This window comes from Mus musculus, chromosome 9 (genome assembly GCF_000001635.26).
Source record: "Mus musculus strain C57BL/6J chromosome 9, GRCm38.p6 C57BL/6J".
NCBI lineage: Eukaryota > Metazoa > Chordata > Mammalia > Rodentia > Muridae > Mus > Mus musculus.
Genome location: NC_000075.6, coordinates 82,185,377 through 82,207,378, shown reverse-complemented (window position 1 = coordinate 82,207,378; position 22,002 = coordinate 82,185,377). Strand labels below are relative to the sequence as shown.

The 22,002-nt window shown below is 37.5% G+C and overlaps 1 protein-coding gene and 1 pseudogene across 1 annotated transcript in view; one reads left to right on the top strand and one right to left on the bottom strand.

Annotated features, from left to right (window-relative positions):
• Window positions 1-1,371: 1,371 nt before the first annotated feature.
• Window positions 1,372-22,002, bottom strand: part of Mei4 (meiotic double-stranded break formation protein 4) — a 342,338-nt gene continuing 321,707 nt past the window's right edge. The window contains exon 5 of the mRNA NM_001357477.1: window positions 1,372-2,822. Coding sequence (NP_001344406.1) covers window positions 2,784-2,822 — 39 coding nt within the window. The 3' untranslated portion in view covers window positions 1,372-2,783. The remainder of the gene's footprint in view (window positions 2,823-22,002) is intronic.
• Gm19228 (predicted gene, 19228) lies at window positions 10,184-10,894 on the top strand (annotated as a pseudogene).

Genomic DNA, 22,002 nt, shown 5'->3' with positions numbered 1-22,002 from the left:
TGACTTTAGATCTGAATCTTGCTTTTTCTGTGTGATGGTGTATCCAGGACTTGCTATGGTTAGAGAATTGGGTTCTGATGATGCCAAGTAACCTTTGTTTCTGTTGCTTCTGTTCTTATGCTTTCCTCCCACAATCTGATTATCTCTAGTGATCCATGCCCTTTGTATATCTGACTGGAGCCTGTCCTTCCTATAATCCTGGTTGAGTATAAACTTCTCAGAATCCAGTTGTCTCTGTGATCCTGTGATTCAAGGATCCTGTGATCCTGAGATTCTGGGTGTGTCAGAGTTCCTAGGGTCAAACTGCCTCTGAGACCCTGCAATCCCAGTATGACCAAGGACCTGGGTCATCCTGGTCATGCTGGAGTGCCTGGGAGTGGATCTTCCTCTGGGGGCTGTGGAACTGGCCACTACGGTGTTTGTGCCCAAGGTAGACTGGCATAGACAGGAAGAAACCTAAGCCATTTGTCAGGTGGGGTTCCTGCATCCCTAGGTCCTGCTGGTCCCAGTTACTCCCAGTAGTGTTAAAACAGATGTTGTGTTCTCCTCACCCCGATCCTAAGATGCTGGGTGTACTAGAGTGCCTGGGAATGGAGCCATCTCTGGGGGCTGTGGGACTACCCACAGAGTTAGGCTGGCACAGCATAAGTTATGTAGGCTGTCTCTCCCTCCAGCACCTTTCTAGCAAGTTTCTGCCTTATCGTGGCAAGGTTGAATCCCCTCTACTCCTTGTTTTTGAAGCACAGCTCAACATCCCTATGGTAGAACTTTCAGGTGCATTTTCATTTTTGTAAGTCTCCTTGTCTCTGTCTCCACTGTATCATAGGCACACCATCTCTTGCCCCTGCTCAAGCCTATTTTCTTCATCATTCTAAAAGTATCCAGACAGAAGCTTCATACTAACCTCTTTATTGGGCTTAGACATAAGCAATCATGATCATCTTTTTAAATTTGTTGTTCATTTGGACTCCAAGCAACTATTCTAGCAAACCATGGCATCTTAGATAAATTCATAAGTCAATGTCAAATATGGATTAAGCATTACTGCAAACAGGAGCAACATATTTTGATAAACAAACATGCTTAGAAACCATCTGTGTTTACATGCCTTAAATACTATTGAGACTCCAAAAGAATATTTAAGTAGTTGCGTACTGCCATGCATATTGTAGTTACTGAGGTATATTATTTGATTGTAAAAAAGTACCAACATGTAGACTGGTAAAACATAAAATCCTCTGTTTCTCACAAACATATGCCCAATAGGAAATGCCCAATAGCCTGGAAGAGAAATATAGAAATGACCCAAGTCAAGATTCTCACTAGTATGAAAAGTGCATAACCTTTCTTTTTAAATGAAATAAGAAAATTGAAAGAGAATATAGATAAATTTTAATTCATACCATATTTGAAAACATCTGTATTTGCCAAAAAAAGAATATAGGTATATGATATTTTCAAGGAAAGCTCTAGTGCACTGTTATATAAATTTAAAAATTAGGACACAAATCTTTTTGTTATTCTGCCTTATCCATAAAGCTAATGCCACTTTAAATTATGCCTATGGATGACTTCTCTTTTTTGGTTTCCCTATCTGTAAAATAGAGATAACAGTATTTACCTTCTCAGAATGTGCTAAAATGATGACATTCCTCATGTGTATAGTGCACATTGAAGATGAACACCTTCACAGAAATGCTAATTGCTATTATGGTACATAAATTTATGAGTTGCCACAGATGCACAATTTCAAAAAATATATTACAGGGAAATTCATTATAGATATTCTTTTGGTACCTGTGAATTAAATATAAATATAAGATGAACTCTTTAAATACTAAACACAGACAGAACTAATTTTGTTCAGATTCTCCTTTTATGTAAATTGTTGTATTTTACTATTAGACAAAGAATTTAAAAGGGCATAAATTAACTTAAAAATCAAGAGGTGTTGGCTTTTTAAGCTTTGCCCATTTTTTTGCAATTCTCATTTATGTAAGGTTAATAAAAGTACCTGCTTTCAATTACTTCTTGACTGTAGAAATTTATTGGAGTGCATTGGGATTTTACTCCCAATCATCAACAATAAAATTTTGTCCAAAATTAATTATAATACTCTTGATCATTAAATGTTGCCTTCATTGTCAAAAAGTATATTCAATTGCCTCAGGGAGAATAAATCACATTACCACAGAGAAAGCCTTGTTGCAAGTCTCTTGAGTTCATTATCAAAGTGACTCTTCTGTGTTTTCTACTTTTTTGTTATAATAAGGTATTTCAAGGACAGATAAAGCATGGGTTTTTGCTTAACTTGTGACATGTGGCATTTATTCCCAGGTAGCTATCTGTCTGGAGTACTTGCTAATACCCCTTGGCTATGCCCACAAATCCATAAGGATCCTGACTTAGAAAGAAAAACAGCACAAATTCAATATGAATGTCAATGGCAGGATTCTCAGGGTTGTTCTCCCATCTCAGTGTTGGGGTCTATGGCTTGGCTCTCACTGATAAGTACAAAGATTTGTCTCCTTTGTGCTTTTACTTTTAGCTCTCTCAATAATAAAGATTTAGAAGTGGGGTGGGCAGAGCCAAATGCAGGAAGGAAAGGAATCACCAAAGAAGACTGTCACCAAAGACTGTCACCTCTGTCCTTCATTTTATTTGCTGCAGGTGATCACTATCATTTAAAAGCCTTCTTTTCTTCAAGGGATGTTCAGGGCAGCCATTCATGTGTCTGGATAACCATGAAAAATGTTGTCTTCCATCTTAAGAGTAGCATTGTTTTAAGCCTGAATGCTGTCAGCAAGCTCCACAGGCAAAGCCTATGAGGGACATTAATGCAAATGAAGGGATGGAGTGAAACCCATGCTAGCTGGAAGAATCTAGTTTGCATTGCATATTATATTTCTAAAGTCCAAATGAAGCAAACAAATAAAGAAAGCAAACATGCAAGTGTTTTGTTATAAAGACTATATGAGTTTGGCTGGAGGAGAACACCCCTGTGGTTTCTGAGAGAAGTTTCAAAAACAAGGTCACAGCATCATCTCTCTTCTTATTCCTCTGAATCATATTTATCTACACTAAACACACTCTGTATACCACACATATATTCCATGAGGCATAGAAAAATGAAGAAAATAAAATCATTTTTGTAAAGTTTATTTCTTTTCTATTTATTTATTATCTACTCAGATAGTTCGGGAGTACAAAGAAAATCTGGGCCTGGTCTACACTGCTGGTGGCCCCATGTCTCATCTGGATGAATTATCTTAGAGAATATAAAGAAGACAGGGAGAGAAGGAAGGGAAGAAAGAAAGAAAGAAAGAAAGAAAGAAAGAAAGAAAGAAAGAAAGAAAGAAAGAAAGGAAGGAAGGAAGGAAGAAAGGAAGGAAGAAAGGAAGGGAGAGAGAGAAAGAGAGAAAGAGAAAGAAAGAAAGAAAGAAAGAAAGAAAGAAAGAAAGAAAGAAAGAAAGAAAGAAAAAAGAAAGAAAGAAAGAGAGAGAGAAAGAGGGAGGGAGGGAGAGAGGGAGGAAAGAAGGAAGGAAGGAAGGAAGGAAGGAAGGAAGAAAGGAAGGAAGGAAGGAAGGAAGGAAGGAAGGAAGGAGAAAAGAGTGAAAAATGTGTAAAGAAGGAGGGAGGGAGGGGAGAAAAAAGGAATAACAAAGTAAAAAAAGAAAAAGTCAATTTTTCATTATACCCAAAGTAAAATCTCAGCAACAGTTGCAACAACAACAAAAGTAGTTTAAATCCTAAAATCTATCACTACTGCCTGTCAGTTTGGAGAAACTTCTGAACTGTCATGCCTGCCTGAAATTGCAGCCTCAAGGAGTCAAACTGATGAGTCTCTAGTCCCAAGAAAGAAGCAATAGATCTAGTTTTGGAATAGACATTATCTATTATTTAATGTATAAAAATGTTTTCTTTTTCTCTTTTCTTTTTTTTTTTCTTTTACTTAAGCAGTCTTTAATGAGATGTCTCTACTCCTGCATCTTCTTGACTATTTCTTCTTTGTATTTGCCCTTCTGTGGGAAGCTGGTAAACACCATTACAAGATGGCACTGGTTTCAACAAGCCGATGCCCATGAATATGGGTAAACAACCAATGTGCGCATGTGTATAAGAGTTTATGCTGAGTTGTGGCCCGGCCTGAGGCATGTAAATGAGGTACTGAAAGCATAACCAATCAGATGTAGACGTGCCTCTCCTAGGCCTATATAAGCAGCACCAGTTTTGGGCTTGGGGTCTTTCGCCTTCACAATCAAGCTCTCCCAATAAATGTGTGCAGAAGAATCCTGTTGTTGGTGCCCTTCTTGCTGGCGAGTCGGGTGTCTACACCCTTCTACTTTCCTCCTTGTCAGGACTTGGTTTTCCTCTCCAGGATCTTCTTGTGGTCTTTGTCCAGCTTTAGCCTGGTGATAACCACCTTGCTGGGGTGGATGCCCACATGGACAGTTGTGCCATTAGCTTTCTCTCGCTGGGCTTGTTCAACGTAGATGGCATATTTCTTCCTGTACACTTGGACCACCTTGCCAATCTGCTGGCCTTTGTAGTGTCCTTGAACAACCTGAACTTCATCATCCTTTCGAATGGGCACAGATAGAACATTCTACTTCTGTCTCAGCTCTTTGGAAAGAGGGGAAGACATGATATTCCTCCGAATGTGAGAAGTGCATTGAAATGCTGTTTGCAGTTCTTGCTTCAGTCAGAAGGCACAAATGGATTGAACTTCATTTTGGTGGCTGTGATCCACTGATGGCCGCCCAAAAATGTTTTCTTATGCGAACAATTCATTTATATTGATAAAAGAGAATTAATTGTAATGAGTCATATTTTCTTTAACCTAATAGGAAAAATTTAGTTGTTTTTTTTTTAATTTTCCTAAATGAACTCTAAATACTTATCCTTATTCTCCTAGGTAACTTATCCCTCAGAGAAGAAACTTGTCTTTTCAGCAGACCAAGACCTGCAAACCACACTTGGTCAAAAAATAGAAATCAATGAATTGTGGAGATGCCCAGCCCTAATAGGTGAATCTACAACACAACTTCTGCACCCAAGGCTCATAGAACATCTTGGGAGGAACACTATGCATTTCAGGTCCAATACCACATTTATTTCCCACCATGAAATGAACTATCTTAAAGCCACTCGCCTTAACAAATGTCCTTTGATGGTACAGCACCCCCACCCCCACTCTCTTGCAGGCTTCTTTTTAGAGTTTTTCAGTTGTCTTAAGTTGTCTCTGCTGCCATTCATGTGGTGTGTGTGTGTGTGTGTGTGTGTGTGTGTGTGTGTGTGCCTTGTCCACATGGGCTTTACTGCCAGCTTCAGGGAAATGTTACCAAAGTTGCTGCTACTTTTGTCTCATGCCCACCCCCAGGTAGAGAAAATTCTTACCAGCGTGTTTAGTGTTTAGAGAGTTGTGTTTTTTTTTCCGATTGTCTAGGCTGACAAAGATAATTGTTTTATTGTGTCTTAAGTAGAACTAAAAGATTGAATTTGCGTAGCATACACTAAACTTTTCTCATCAAAAGCAACCACATCTCCATTCCAAATATATTAGAGCTAGAATATGCAAAATATGCTAAATGGACAAATTAAAAATATTTTACCAAACCTGAACCTTAAGATGCCTAAAGGACAAGGAAAATAATGTAATAATAAACTAAGAATTACAATAATAAGCTAAGTGTAAAAGTTATTTTTAAGAAGGTGCCTCTAAGTACATCATATTATTGAAAACCTAGCCAGGCAAACTCTGCAATGTTATTGTAGTTAAAGCTTTTCATACAGGTGAGATGGAGAAACCAGCTTTCAGTAATAAGGACAAAAATTCCACTCGGTGAGACTTATGTAACCCAGATGTGCCTGGCCATGAAAGGCAGCCGTCTTCTTTTCCTTCCCCATTCGCACTTTGAAAGTGAGCTCTGCACTTCAAAACAGCTCCTAGATGAGATTCAATTCAATGTGCATTATAAGAGACTATTATTTTCCTAAAGAGAGATTCCATAAGAACAAGAGCAAAAAAAAAGCCGTATTAATTTGCCCACAGCAGAAGTTACAAACTCTTTAAAGTACTTTTCTTATATGTTTCCCAAGAGGTGCCCCTGAGTCTCTGGCCAACTCTTTTACAGTCCTTTGCTAATAACTCTCTCTTGTTCTGTTTTATCAGCACAAGCCCTTGTCAACCGCACAGTGACTCCTGATCCCTTATTGCTGAGGAAAGCCATGCCCAAGTGTCATTGCCCTTCATAAGTGGTTCTTCCAGGTTCATAAATGCCAATGTACTACATAGAAAGTAAGTTACTCAGTATCTCACAGTCTTAATTGCTTTTGGTAGATTTTTTAATATTTATAACATATGAGGGCAAGCTTTTTCTTCAAATAAAGATTTAAAACTTGTGGGTGCCATGAAAAGTCTTTGTACTGAAGCTGTAATATAGGTGGGGTAGTCTAGAGCAAACTGCCACTCTTCTGGGTACAATATACAGATTTTACTAAAATGTAATAGAAATGTGGCATTCAACCCAATTTCAAACAGTATCTACTGAACTGAAAAGATAACATAACCTTTGAAGAATGTTTATTGATGATCACACAGACTCCACAGAAAGGCATCAGTGTTCTGATATGCCTTTTCCTCTGACCTTGGGAGATGTGCCATTATATATATGAAGCCTAAGGCAAAGTATGCCTATAGCAGATTTGGGTATTTGTAAATTTCCAAAGCATTTAAGGATAGCTGTGGAGGAAGGATGTGCAGAAAAAAAGGAGGTAGGCATATAAGTCTGGCCTGAAACAGTACTACTAATGCAGATACAGCAGAAATTTTAAATGAAGAATTGTGCCTGTCACTTAGGTTGGCTCCCATACTGACCATTTCTTTACCCTTTTCTTTGCTATGCCAAAGAACTTAAATTTGAGTCCTGGGTAGAAGTGTTTTATTATAAGTAGAGCTGAAAGAGCTACTTTCCCTGAAAGACATCCAGGGCACAAAATACAATTTAAAAGGGTTAAAGAGGCACTCTTTTCCCTGCTGCAAAGAAAGCAGAATTAATTGCTTCAGAGCCTAGAAAACTCCAGAGAACAAAAGTATCTGTTCGATACTTCGAAGGCCTTAGGGTAGAGCAATAGAGTTCTCTAGGGTGAGGACAAATTGCCAAGTGATGAAGAAATATCAGCAAGGATATAACCACCTGGAAAAGTGGATCAGTACAGTATGCTGGAAGAGTCAGCATTGTTTTCTAGGTCCTGGAAACCTAGCAAGGTAGTAATCCTTTATAATTGTGAGAGATGGTAAAGTACAAAATGGAATAGAGTTTTAGTATCAGTAAAGTTCAAAAGAGAAGGAAAGTGCCAAAAGCATGCATGTGACTAGGTAGTGAATATATGACTGAAAATGATAGATAAGTATAATGGATGATAGATATAGAGAAGTTAAATAGATAGATAATGATATAGATTGGTACGTAGGTGACAGATAATTGATATATATGCAGATTATAGATTAATGTATATCATAGAAGATAGATGATAGATAGATAGATAGATAGATAGATAGATAGATAGATAGATAGATAGATAGATAGATGATAGAGAATAGGAAAATAAGCTAGAATAAATGATCACCGACTTCTAGTTATCTTAGTAGGAGACATGTCTAAGAAGCCAGAGGAAATAGGAAGGATCCAAGCAAAAATACCCTATTAGATGGCAGTATTTAATTGCAAATACATGTGATGGTACCACTGTTAATGAAATCTTTCAAGAGCAGAAAAAGAAAATCAGTGAATTTGTTTATCACTAAAAAATTATCCTTAAGTTGGCCACGATGGATAGCCTGACAGTGTTGCTTATATGTGTTAGAAATAAATATAATAGAGATATTTTATATATAGAAATGTAAACTACAATATACTTTTAAAAATCTTGAATTTTTTAAAAAGTTGACATATTTATCTCACAACTAATTGAATGTTTATACATGCATATATTTGTTGTAATTTTTCTTTAGTTTTAAGAACTCCACATAAATATGGAATGAAATATCCTATGCACCTTCATGTCCCCAAACTAACTTCCCTTATATTCATTGTAACTTGTCCCCCTCCTAACTTCATGTCTGCTTTGCTTCTTTTTTTTTTTTGATAACCTACTAAGTCTAATTAGCACTGCTTGTATGTATGTAGGTGTGGGGTCATTCATTGGAGCATAGAGCCAACCCATGGCCATATCATCAAAAAAGGAAAGACTTTTCCCCTCCCACCAGCTGTCATTGCTATTAGCCCCTTTGTAAGTCCCATATTATAACCACTGATCAGTGACCCATCTCTCCATTGAGTGATGGCCACTGCAAAAAGAAAGTTCTCTGACCAAATTTTAAAGTAGCCCAAGTCAACAGTTATCAACATAAATATCAGAAAACTATTTAACAAAATAACATGTGAATTCTGTCCTAGTACCTGTGGCTTTCTGTCTTACATGTCCATGATATTTACCAGCTCTCAGACTTAGACACTGTCCTTGGGTCCTAAGCTTCCACTAAAACAACAGTGAGCTGTGGATTTCCTGGCCTGCCTGTGGGCCTTAACATCCTCACATTAAGAATCATGATTTTAACAAGTAAAATATATAGACTAAATCATGTACCCTAAACCTAGGAAAGCCACATCACAAGGGTGTGCTTTACTTTATCATACATCCACTTATTTATTTTTTAATTAGGTATTTTCTTCATTTACATTTCCAGCGCTATCCCAAAAGTCCCCCATACCCTCCCACCCCACTCCCCTACCCACCCACTTCCACTTCTTGGCCCTGGCATTCCCCTGTACTGGGGCATATAAAGTTTGCAAGACCAATGGGCCTCTCTTTCCAGTGATGGTCGGCTAGGCCATCTTCTGATATATATGCAGCTAGAGTCAAGAGCTCTGGGGGGTACTGGTTAGTTCATATTGTTGTTCCACCTATAGGGTTGCAGTTCCCTTTAGCTCCTTGGGTACTTTCTCTAGCTTCTCCATTGGGGGGCCCTGTGATCCATCCAATAGCTGACTGTGAGCATCCACTTCTGTGTTTGCTAGGCCCTGGCATAGTACATCCACTTTTAAACAACTTTGTTTTCTGAGTAAAAGTAAGGTAGTCATACTTTAGAAATTACATTTATCCTGATTTATATATATGCAGTTTTTCTCAAACATACAGTCTTAAAAATATAAGTGATGTTTGCAGCCCAGCCCAAACCATATTCTTCTAGAACAGGTCCCATCTGTAAGTCCCATTGTTAAGTGAATTGCTCATTCTAAAAGATCCTGGCTGTCTGCCATTCACTCTAAGGCTTCTCACCTTCCTGCCTATGTATTCTTTTATTATTGCTTTGATGAAACATAAGTTTAACTGTCTCATTTTCCTTACTTAATTTCTTTCTTTCATCTCTTTATAGTTTTATTTCTTTTTTATCATTATTGTGCATCTATCTTCCACAATTTAATGTCTTTATGATTTTTTCTACTTCATGCTACTATTATGTGAATGTGAGAGAGTGAAAAGATGATCAAGAATGTATTATTTCTTAACTGGAAGTGTTGATAAATGATGTAGTGTGACAAGGTAGGAACAGGAGCAAATACAGACACAGATAACTCAGTAGTTAAGGACTATACATCCCTATTTTTTGCATTAAACTCAGAGTATTTATATTTTGTATTCTATTGATCTATTGAAATTATTTTAGTTGTGTGTGTATGTATATATGTATGTATATAAGTATATATGTAATATGTATGTATGTATGTGCCTGTATATATGGCTATTCATGCAAATTTATATGTACTTGTGTATAGAACACAGAAATCCTAATTTTTTTGACTCTCCTCAATTGTTCCCACCATTTATGTCGCTCACTTAGCCTACAGCTTACATTTTGGCTAAACTGGCTGGCTTTAATTTGTAGCACATTTTAACCTTTTAAAACTTCTAAAACAGAGATTAATATTTTAAAGTATGAAAATAATTATCGTGGAAATATTTATTGATTGATTTTAATTGTTTACATATGTGTGTGATAAAATTTTGTTTGTCAAAATTATATGAGACAAAGTCTCAGTCTCATTGCTGTTATTCCAAGAGACTGCTGAGCCTTTTATGGCTACTGCTGTTACCAACTCTATACACTGAATATCTAGTCATGGATAAGAGTGGGGTGAAACAGAAGGGCATGTACTTGCCCAAGCAGGATGAGCTATATGATAGTATGGAGCCTGCATGAAGTTGATAACAAACAAGGATCTAAGCCTCTAATGCGGGAGTTACTTATGCAAATGTTGTAGGATCCTATAAGTCACCTTGGAGCATCATCTGAAGTATTGAAAAAGATGCACTGGGTTGAAAATAAGCAAAAGCAGTCAGCTGGAAAATACAGATGGAGAACTGAGATGGAGCTAAGAGATATTTGCAGTGGTGCGCTGTCTCTATGGGGGACATTTCTTGATCCCCAGAGCTTCACAAGCAGCAAGTTTTCTGTTTAAAAATCAAGGGAGACTGCCACCCTCACTTGTCTGAGGTGGCTGCTGACTCTAACAAGAAAGGGCTTGTGGGTAAGCAACATGCACACAGGTAAGCCTTCAAAAGCAGGGCGAGGGACGTGAGAGCAGTACGCCCCCCCCCCCCAGATCAGGTTGACCCATAGCATCTCTGTGTTCTATCATGAGATTCTGAACTCCCTTGATGAAACCTGCTCTCCTGCACAAACAGCTTTTGATGAATTCATTGATAAAGTTGATAGAGTAATTGAAGAGTCACAGACAGACAGCATGGCAATAATGTGGCTACTGAGAGGCTACTTGATTGTGGACATTTTATTCTCAAGGAAACAAGCCGACCCAGGAGGGGTGGAAAATTAATATTCATCACAACTTTTGCCTGCTTCATTTTAAAGCTTACACGGTGATCAACCTCATCCATGCTGCCCCACAAGGTGTTTCTGGTTTATGATTTATGTCACGCTTCCATTACTTCTATTTGAATTTCTATATTTAACATGCAGTTTTGAGTGTTGTAATGTTATGAGAGTGGAATGAGTTAACATTCATAGAGCTATTCAAGTCATCTTGAAGTGCCTGATCTGGCAATATGGAGGTTTTATGCAAGTTATGAACAATTTTTATAGTACTTTTGATACATTGTGGCTTCACCTTGCTAAAACTCCTTCCCACATAAACAAAGAAATCTTTCTACAGGTTGGTTTGTCCCGTTGGAATACCAAAAGGGAAATGTGTCGAGTCACAAGGGAGGTGTCATGGATACATTGGATTTGGAACATTTATAGAGTTTTGTTATCGATAACAGGCATCCCATGTGTGCATAGTGGAAACATGTCGCTATGACTTAGTGCCTTTGAAGAAATCCTCAAAAAGGATTCCTTTGGACAAAGTTGTGATCCAGTTGATTCTGAATATGGGAAAACTACATTTTTATGTATTTAAATATTTTAGCCATTCTAAGAACAAATATGTAAGCAAAGATGCAGCCAAAATGAATCCCTGGTATTCGCTGATTCATGTGCATGAAGAAAAAACGTTAACAAATAAAAATTCCATTCACCTAAAATTTTTTAGGTTATTATTTTGATGTTTTAACTCTATGATGCTTAACATTCATGTGCTATAAAAATGATTAATGGAGAGACAAATTCTGAAGAAGGCTAGCATAATGTCTGAAAAAAAATTATGAAAAATCCAAATACAGTTGTTAACTTCACATAAATAGGATAAAAATTTTATGAATGTGCCTTTCAAATGCTTTCTCTGCATCTTCTTGTATATATTAATCTTTTCGTTTTAAGACTTGCTTACAGGAAAGTTGTACAATTTTGTTAACTTTTTTTCTCTTGGCTGAAAATAGGATTTCTCAAGTTTAAATGCAAACTTTAACATGACAACAAATACCAACATTACTATAATTCTCAACGATGTTCCACAGTTCTCCTTCTCACTTCTCCTCAAAAGAACACTATGTAGTCTAGGAACAGTAAGCACTAGTCACTCTCATTGGGTATTATTTTCATTGCATCTCAGTTAAGTAAATCTTTACTGTTAAATCATTTATGTGTGTGTGTGTGTGAGTTTGTGTGTGTGTGGGTGAAAGATAGATAGATAGATAGATAGATAGATAGATAGATAGATAGATAGAAATATGATGGATTATTACAATAATACTAATAAGAAATATTAAATACTAAAATGCATTGAAAATTAAATTACTTTTTCTGGGGAAGAAGATTAATTTAAACAAAACAACATGTTTCATTACATTTTTAATTTATGGCATTTTTCACTTCACAAGGCACTGTGGTTATTGTCTCATCATAACTTAAATTCCTTGTGGTTTACAAGATCTTCACATTTCTTACAACATGCCTTTGATTTTGAATCTTAATTATTTCTGTTTGTCAGTGCACAAAATTAGCTGCTTCTTTCTTTTTCTGCCTTACCACAAATTGTTCCTACTTGGGGAATCTGTACACAGTGAAGGCTACGTGGTCTGCCTGGCTCTACTCAGTGTTTGGAATCCTGTGATTTCTTGATTTTCTCTCATTCTCTTTTGTTCTGTACTTCTTTCTTTAGTCAGTGTGTTTATCTTCCTAGAAACCCTCTCCTGAATGGCCTGTCACTGCCTGCCCTTAAAATCCACTCTCTTCTTCTCTTTTTTTAAAAAATGATGAGGTTCTGTCTTAACCAAACCTCACATTCTGCCTGATATATTTCCTCAGTGCTTTCAGAAAAGACCAAATAAAAATGCCACTTTAATTCATCTTTTCCCCTTTACAACATCAGTTCCTCTAGTGCAGAAACAATGCATCTGAAAGGCTCCATTGTGCTAGTATACTCTAGATACCCAATACATGTTGATAATGGGAAGAGTGATAATGTTTGAATGGGAAAGAAACAGCAAATAATGATACCTCAAATAATCCAAAGTTAGCAATTTTTAAGCATGTACAAAATTCAGATGTCATAGACAATTGTCCAGTGGTGGATCGGGAGCGGGTCCATGGAGTCACTGAAGCTTCGCTCTAAGCTTCATTTGTCAACATGGATTCCCTAAAAGATAACTTTTGACCTGAAGGTCCATGATGCTATCATCTCCTCCAGGAAACATGAGAAAGGAAACTCTGGAAGGGGGAAGTGAAAAGCACCATTCACCTCTTAAAGAAGTCTGCAACAGCTGCCTGATGACATTGAAAATTTCATTGACCTTGATAGTTACTTAGTCAATAAGACTGTAAATAAAGGAAACAGTGAAAGGTTTGTTCTGGAGCAGCTAGAAACTCTAACCACATAGGAGAAAGTAGGAAGAAGGAAACAGAAACACTTGCTACGTGCATTTCATATACACAGACTACCAATAAATGTAATATATCACAGTAGAAATAAATCATACTCAGAATTGTGCTTCTCCAGAGTTTTGCTAAATCTCTTTGCATAAATAACTGAAGTTTGGGTTTCAGTGCTTTCTCTTCCTCTTTCTACATTCTTGCACACTCTGAAAACTTATGGGTCTCTGTGCCATGTTTGGAGTTGCAGACTTGTTGTTAATGCTATTCACAAATTCATATGTTTAAATCTTAAGATTTATGGTGTTATAATGCTTGGTGAAGTCAGGGCTTTTAGGAATCTTTAGGTCAAAAGGAAGAAACATTGTATGCCAGTTAGCGTTCCTATGAGAAAGTAGAAACCTCTCACTCCTTTGATAATATGAGATTACTCAAAGTAGACAATCATATGTGAGAAATAATTTCAGTGGACACCCAATTTACCAGCACCTTAATATTGGATTTGTCAGCCTTCAAACCTAGAAGAAATGTACTTCTATTGTTTATAAGCTTTGTTGCCTATGATATCTTATTACAGCTGCTCACACTGACTATTGTAACAGTTAACTCTGGGTGACCCACCGTCTCTATCAGAATTGACTAATATACTCTCAGTAGGGAGCATCCTTTCCACATTTGAAGCTTGGCAGCATTCATTCTGCACATGCCAATGGTGTAATTACTGTACTGCTCCACTCGGTGAGAATACAGCCTCAGAGCTATGACAGCTCTGATGCTCTTTGAAAGCAGTGAGCCTAGAAATATTTTTCAGGGAAAGGATTTTAAAGTGCCTTATCTTCACTAGAAGTACTTAACTATCAGTTCAAATCTATATTCATAAAGAGAAACTGATCAATAATTTTCTTTCTTTCTTGAGTCTTTGTGCCATTTGGGTATAGGGGTAATTGTTTCTCATAAAAAGAATTGGTCAGTGTTCTTTCTGTTTCTATTTTGTGGAATAATTTGAGGAGTATTGGCTTTAATTCTTCCTTAAAATCTGGTAGAATTTTGTGCTAAAACTATCCATCCCTGAGCTTTTCATATTTCCATTTCATTAGAAGTTGTGGGTCTATTTAAATTGTTTACCTGATCTTGATTTAACTGTGGCAAGAAGTATGTGTTGAGGAAAATTATCCATTTCATTTAGATTTTCCTCTAAATTATCAATTTTTAAACATGCTTCTGTTATTTAGGGTTAGCAAAATCATGAGACAATAGGTAGTTATGATATTGGTCCCTAACAGCTATTAAAAATATCAAAGATAAAGACTATTTGTTTCTATTTCTCATTTTTTTGAGAACTTGAATTTCAAATGACAAGATTTACTTCCTGTGGTGAATTCAGTGAGAACACCCTCCCATAGGCTCATATGTTTGAATACTTGACCCCAAGTTTGTGGATCTGTTTGGGAAGGATTAGGTATGTCCTGTTGAAGGAGTTGTCACCTGAAGTGGTCTTCAGGTGTCTCTCTGTACAGTGCTTGCCCAGGATACCTACAATTAGCTGGACAAAGAGTCTGGAAGTTTTGGTTCCAGTGATGACTGATTTAAACCTTTCAAGCTCTCAGCTACAACACCAGCACCACACCTGCCTGCAGCCACGCTCCACACCAAGATCGTCTTTGACTCTGGAACCATGAGCCCTGAAATGAAATGCTTTTACAAGTTACCTTCATCCCAGCATTTTGTTATGGCAATGAAAAATAGCTAAGATACTTCTTCTATTTTATCTATACTAAGCACGCCCACAAATTAGCCACAAGGTGACTGCAAGGATACTAATGGCATGAAACTTTTAAATCAAATATCACATTTCCCAAAACTGCCAGGCTTTTTTTGACTTCTAATTTATATGCATATAATGTCCTAATAGAAGTTTAATTTAACTGAAATAATAACAGAATGATTTGTTCCATCTTGCACATAAAAGGCCACTGGAAAAATGTCAACACTTTGCAAGTGACAAAGCAGAAGTTGCTTTAAATTGAGATTTTGATTTTTAAGAAGAAAATAAATAGAACTGTTCAATCTCAAATGGTTTCAAAGCATTTGTGAATTTATATTTATTTCAAAGAATGGCACCTCTTAGAGGTAAGTATTGATATATTAGAGGATCAATGTTACTTCTTTTTTTTCCTTTTTTCTTTTTTATTAGGTATTTTCCTCATTTACATTTCCCATGCTATCCCAAAAGTCCCCCATTCCCTCCCTCCTACTCCCCTACCCACCCATTGCAACTTTCTGACCCTGGCATTACCCTGTACTGGGGCATATAAACTTTGCAAGTTCAATGGGCCTCTCTTTCCAGTGATGGCCAACTAGGCCATCTTTTGATACATATGCAGCTAGAGTCAAGAGTTCTGGGTTACTGGTTAGTTCATAATGTTGTTCCACCTATAGGGTTGCAGTTCCCTTTAGCTCCTTGGGTTTTTTCTCTAGATCCTCCATTGGGGGCCCTGTGATCCATCCATTAACTGACTGTCAGCATCCACTAATGTGTTTGCTAGGCCCTGGCATTGTCTCATTAGAGACAGCTATATCAGGGACCTATCAGCAAAATCATGCTAGTGTATGCAATGGTGTCAGCTTTTGGAGGCTGATTATGGGATGGATTTCCAGATATGGCAGTCACTAGACGGTCCATCCTTTTGTCTCAGCTCCAAACTTTGTCTCTGTAACTCCTTCCATGGGTGTTTTGTTCCCAATTCTAAGAAGGGGCAAAGAGTCCACACTTGGGTCTTCCTTCTTGAGTTTCTTGTGTTTGGCAAATTGTAACTTATATCTTGGGTATTCTGGGTTTCTGGGCTAATATCCACTTATCAGTGAGTACATATCATTTGAGTTCTTTTGTGATTGGGTTACCTCACTAAAGATAATGCCCTCCAGGTCCAACCATTTGCCTAGGAATTTCGTAAATTCATTCGTTTTAATAGCTGAGTAGTACTCCATTGTGTAAATGTACCACATTTTTTGTATCCATTACTCTGTTGAGGGGCATCTGGGTTCTTTCCAGCTTCTGGCTGTTATAAATAAGGCTGCTATGAACATAGTGGAGCATGTTTCTTTCTTACTAATTGGAACATCTTCTGGATATATGCACAGGAGAGGTATTGCGGGATCCTCCGGTAGTATCATGTTCAATTTTCTGAGAAACTGCGAGACTTATTTCCAGAGTGGTTGTACAAGCTTGCAATCCCACCAACAGTGGAGGAGCTGTAGACTGCTTTTGGCAAGATAGCCATTTTTACTATATTGATCCTGCCAATTAATGAGCATGGGAGATCTTTCCATCTTCTGAGATCTTCTTTAATTTCTTTCTTCAGAGACATGAAGTTCTTATCATATAGATCTTTCACTTCCTTAGTTAGAGTCACGCCAAGGTATTTTATACTATTTGTGACTATTGAGAAGGGTGTTGTGTCCCTAATTTCTTTCTCAGCCTGTTTATTCTTTGTGTAGAGAAAGGCCATTGACTTGTTTTGAGTTAATTTTATATCCAGCTACTTCAGCGAAGCTGTTTATCAGTTTTAGGAGTTCTCTGGTGGAATTTTTAGGGTCACTTATATATACTATCATATCATCTGCAAAAAGTGGTATTTTGACTTCTTCCTTTCCAATTTGTATCCCCTTGATCTCCTTTTGTTATCGAATTGCTCTGGCTAGGACTTGACTTCAAGTACAATGTTGAATAGGTAGGGAGAAAGTGGGCAGCCTTGTCTAGTCCCTGATTTTAGTGGGATTGCTTCCAGATTCTCACCATTTACTTTGATGTTGGCTACTGGTTTGCTGTAGATTGCTTTTATCATGGTTAGATATGGGCCTTGAATTCCTGATCTTTCCAAGGCTTTTATCATGAATGGGTTTTGGATTTTGTCAAATGCTTTTTCTGCATCTAACGAGATGATCATGTGGTTTTTGTCTTTGAGTGTGTTTATATAATGGATTACGTTGATGGATTTTCATATATTAAACCATCCTTGCATTCCTGGAATAAAACCTACTTGGTCAGGAAGGATGATTGTTTTAATGTGTTCTTGGATTCGGTTAGCGAGAATATTATTGAGTATTTTTGCATTTATATTCATAAGGGAAATTGGTCTGAAGTTCTCTGTCTTTGTTGGATCTTTCTGTGGTTTAGGTATCAGAGTAATTGTGGCTTCATAGAATGAGTTGGGTATAGTACCTTCTAGTTCTATTTTGTGGAATAGTTTGTGCAGAACTGGAATTAGATCTTCTTTAAAGGTCTGATAGAACTCTGCACTAAACCCATCTGGTCCTGGGCTTTTTTTGGTTGGGAGACCATTAATGACTGCTTCTATTTCTTTAGGGGATATGGGACTGTTTACATTATTAACTTGATCCTAGTTTAACTTTGGTACCTGGTATCTGTCTAGAAATTTGTCCATTTCGTCCAGGTTTTCCAGTTTTGTTGAGTATAGCCTTTTGTAGAAGGATCTGATGGTGTTTTGGATTTCTTCAGGGTTTGTTGTTATGTCTCCCTTTTCATTTCTGATTTTGTTAATTAGGATGCTGTCCCTGTGCCCTCAGTGAGTCTGGCTAAGGGTTTATCTATCTTGTTGATTTTCTCAAAGAAGCAGCTCCTCGTTTGGTTGATTCTTTGAATAGTTCTTCTTATTTCCACTTTGTTGATTTCACCCTGGAGTTTGATTATTTCCTGCCTTCTACTCCTCTTGGGTGAATTTGCTTCCTTTTGTTCTAGAGCTTTTAGGTGTGTTGTCAAGCTGCTAATGTGTGCTCTCTCTAGTTTCTTTTTGGAGGCACTCAGAGCTATGAGTTTCCCTCTTAGAAATGATTTCATAGTGTCCCATAAGTTTGGGGATGTTGTGGCTTCATTTTCATTAAACTCTAAAAAGTCTTTAATTTCTTTCTTTATTCCTTCCTTGACCAAGGTATCATTGAGAAGAGTGTTGTTTAGTTTCCACGTGAATGTTGGCTTTCCATTATTTATGTTGTTATTGAATATCAGCCTTAGTCCATGGTGGTCTGATAGGAGGCATGGGACAATTTCAATATTTTTGTATCTGTTGAGGCCTGTTTTGTGAACAATTATATGGTCAGTTTTGGAGAAGGTCCCATGAGGTGCTGAGAAGAAGGTATATCCTTTTGTTTTAGGATAAAATGTTCTGTAGATATCTGTCAGGTCCATTTGTTTCATAACTTCTGTTAGTTTCACTGTGTCCCTGTTTAGTTTCTGTTTCCACATTCTGTCCATTGATGAAAGTGGTGTGTTGAAGTCTCCCACTATTATTGTGTGAGGTGCAGTGAGTGCTTTGAGCTTTACTAAAGTTTCTTTAAGGAATGTGGCTGCCTTTGCATTTGGAGCATAGATATTCAGAAATGAGAGTTCCTCTTGGAGGATTTTACCTTTGATGCGTATGAAGTGTCCCTCCTTGTCTTTTTTGATAACTTTGGGTTGGAAGTCGATTTTATTAGATATTAGAATGGCTACTCCAGCTTGTTTCTTCAGACCATTTGCTTGGAAAATTGTTTTCCAGCCTTTCACTCTGAGGTAGAGTCTGTATTTTTCCTTGAGATAGGTTTCCTGTAAGCAGCAGAATGTTGGGTGTTGTTTGTGTAGCCAGTCTGTTAGTCTATGTCTTTTTATTGGGGAATTGAGTCTATTGATATTAAGAGATATTAAGGAAAAGTAATTGTTGCTTCCTTTTATTTTTTTTTAGAGTTTGCATTCTGTTCTTGTGGCTGTCTTCTTTTTGCTTTGTTGAGGGATTACTTTCTTGCTTTTTCTAGGGTGTGATTTCCATCCTTGTATTGGTTTTTTTCTGTTATTATCCTTTGAAGGGCTGGATTCATGGAAAGATAATGTGTGAATTTGTTTTTTTCGTGGAAAACTTTGATTTCTTCATCACTGGTAATTGAGAGTTTGGCTGGGTATAGTAGCCTGGCCTGGCATTTGTGTTCTCTTCAGGTCTGTACAAAGTCTGTCCAGGATCTTCTGGCTTTCATAGTCTCTGGTGAAAAGTCTGTTGTAATTCTGATAGGACTGCCTTTATATGTTACTTGACCTTTTTCCCTTACTGCTTTTAATATTCTATCTTTATTTAGTGCATTTGTTGTTCTGATTATTATGTGTCGGGAGGAATTTCTTTTCTAGTCCAGTCTATTTGGAGTTCTGGAGGCTTCTTGTATGTTCATGGGCATCTCTTTCTTTAGGTTTGGGAAGTTTTCTTCTATAATTTTGTTGAAGATATTTGCTGGCCCTTTAAGGTGAAAATCTTCATTCTCATCAACTCCTATTATCCGTAGGTTTGGTCTTTTCATTATGTCCTGGATTTCCTGGATGTTTTGAGTTAGGATCCTTTTGAATTTTGTGTTTTCTTTGATTCGTAGATATCTGTTAATTCCATTTGTTTCATAACTTCTGTTAGTTTCACTGTGTCCCTGTTTAGTTTCTGTTTCCACATTCTGTCCATTGATGAAAGTGGTGTGTTGAAGTCTCCCACTATTATTGTGTGAGGTGCAGTGAGTGCTTTGAGCTTTACTAAAGTTTCTTTAAGGAATGTGGCTGCTGTTCTGTTGTACTGATGTTCTCTATGGAATATTCTGCATCTGAGTTTCTCTCTTCCATCTCTCTCTTTTTTTTTAAGGATTTATTTATTTATTATATGTAAGTACACTGTAGCTGTCTTCAGACACTCCAGAAGAGGGCGTCAGGTCTTGTTACAGATGGTTGTGAGCCACCATGTGGTTGCTGGGATTTGAACTCCGGACCTTTGGAAGAGCAGTCGTGTGCTCTTACCCACTGAGCCATCTCACCAGCCCCTCTCTTCCATCTCTTGTATTCTGTTGCTGATGCTTGCATCTATAGTTCCAGATTTCTTTCCAAGGTTTTCTATCTCCAGTATTGCCTCACTTTGGGTTTTCTTTATAGTGTCTACTTCCCTTTTTAGGTCTTGGATGGTTTTATTCAATTCCATCACCTGTTTGGTCGTGTTTTCTTGCAATACTTTAAGGGAATTTTGTGCTTCCTCTTTAAGGTCTTCTACCTGTTTAGCTGTGTTCTCCTGTATTTCTTTAAGTGAGTTATTATAGTCCTTCTTGATGTCCTCTACCATCATCATGAGATATGTTTTTATATCCAGGTCTAGTTTTTCGGGTGTGTTGAGGTGCCCAGGACTGGGTGGGGTGGGAGTGTTGTGTTCTGATGATGGTGAGTGGTCTTGGTTTCTGTTAGTAAGATTCTTACGTTTGCCTTTCACCATCTGGTAATCTCTGGAGTTAGTTGTTGTACTTGTCTCTGGTTAGATCCTGTTCCTCAGGTGTTTATGTTAGCCTCTATCAGCAGACCTGGGAGACCAGCTCTCTCCTGAGTTTCAGTGGTCAGAGTACTCTCTGCAGGTAGGTTCTCCTCTTATAGGGAAGGTGCCCAGGTAGCTGGTGTTCGAACCTGCTTCCTGGCAGAAGTTGTGATCCACTCCCAGAGGTCTTAAGATCCCTTGGAGGGTCCTGTGTATACCTTATGTGTGTTCATAGACTCCATGCCCAAGGTACCCCGGTGCTGGCCAGACTGGAAGGGACTTGTGCCCCTGCTCAGGCCGGGTTTTCTGCTTCCCTAACTAATGCAGTCTCAGGTTCCATGCGACTGAATTGGAGCAGACGCTGTGTTCCACTCACCAGAGGTATTATGATCCTGTGGAGGGTGTTGTGGGTAGCTGGCAGGTGTCAGCCAACTCTCCAATGTTACTTCTTTATGTGTATGTATTAAAGTCATATGGATTGCATTCAACTTATTAATATTCTGAAATTATAAAGGTACATAAATATGATTATGGATATATTTTAATGTTTTAAATTGTTGATAATTCTACTTTAAATTTTATTTTATGTGTATGAGTGAGGGTTTTGCCTGGATATATGTCTGTGTACCACATATGCATCTTGTTCCCCTGGAGGCCAGAAGGAAGTGTTCAGTCCTCTGGATCTGGAACTATGATGAGTATAAGCTGCCACTTATGGTTTGGAAATACAATTCATATCCTCTAGAAGACCATCAAGTACTCTTGAGCAAGAGTCATCTCTCAGCTCCCTATTTTAAGATTCTTAAAATTTTGCCTTACAGCCAGTGTTCTTGAATTGTTTAGCATCCAAAATAGCTAGAGCAAGAATGATCTTAATCTTCATTTAAAGTCATAGAACTATTAGAATTGAACAAACGGAAAGTCAATTTTTTAATGTGATTGATTGGTTGCGACAGTGCATAAGCAAGTTAGCTAAAAGGATTAGCATCCCACTTTTCAAAAGAAAAATCTAAAGGCACAGAAGAAAATCCAAAGCATGAAAGTTATAATCAATGTCAAGATTATCCAGACCTGTTAATTTTCTGTAACAGTCACAGAAGAGTTGAGAAATATAATTAACAACAACAAAAACTGCATGACAGTGCTACTCTTTTGATAACTGCCAGCAACCTTTAGTTAAGACTGCCTTGTGTATAACAGAGACATGTCAGTCATAACCCCCACACAATTACATCATCACCTTTACAAAGAGTGGGCTTCTTGACCTTGAATTTTAGAAGAAGAATAAATGACTGAAAGTATAAGAATACCAGAAGTATATTAAAAGCAAAGAGATGATTTCAAATTACCTAAATT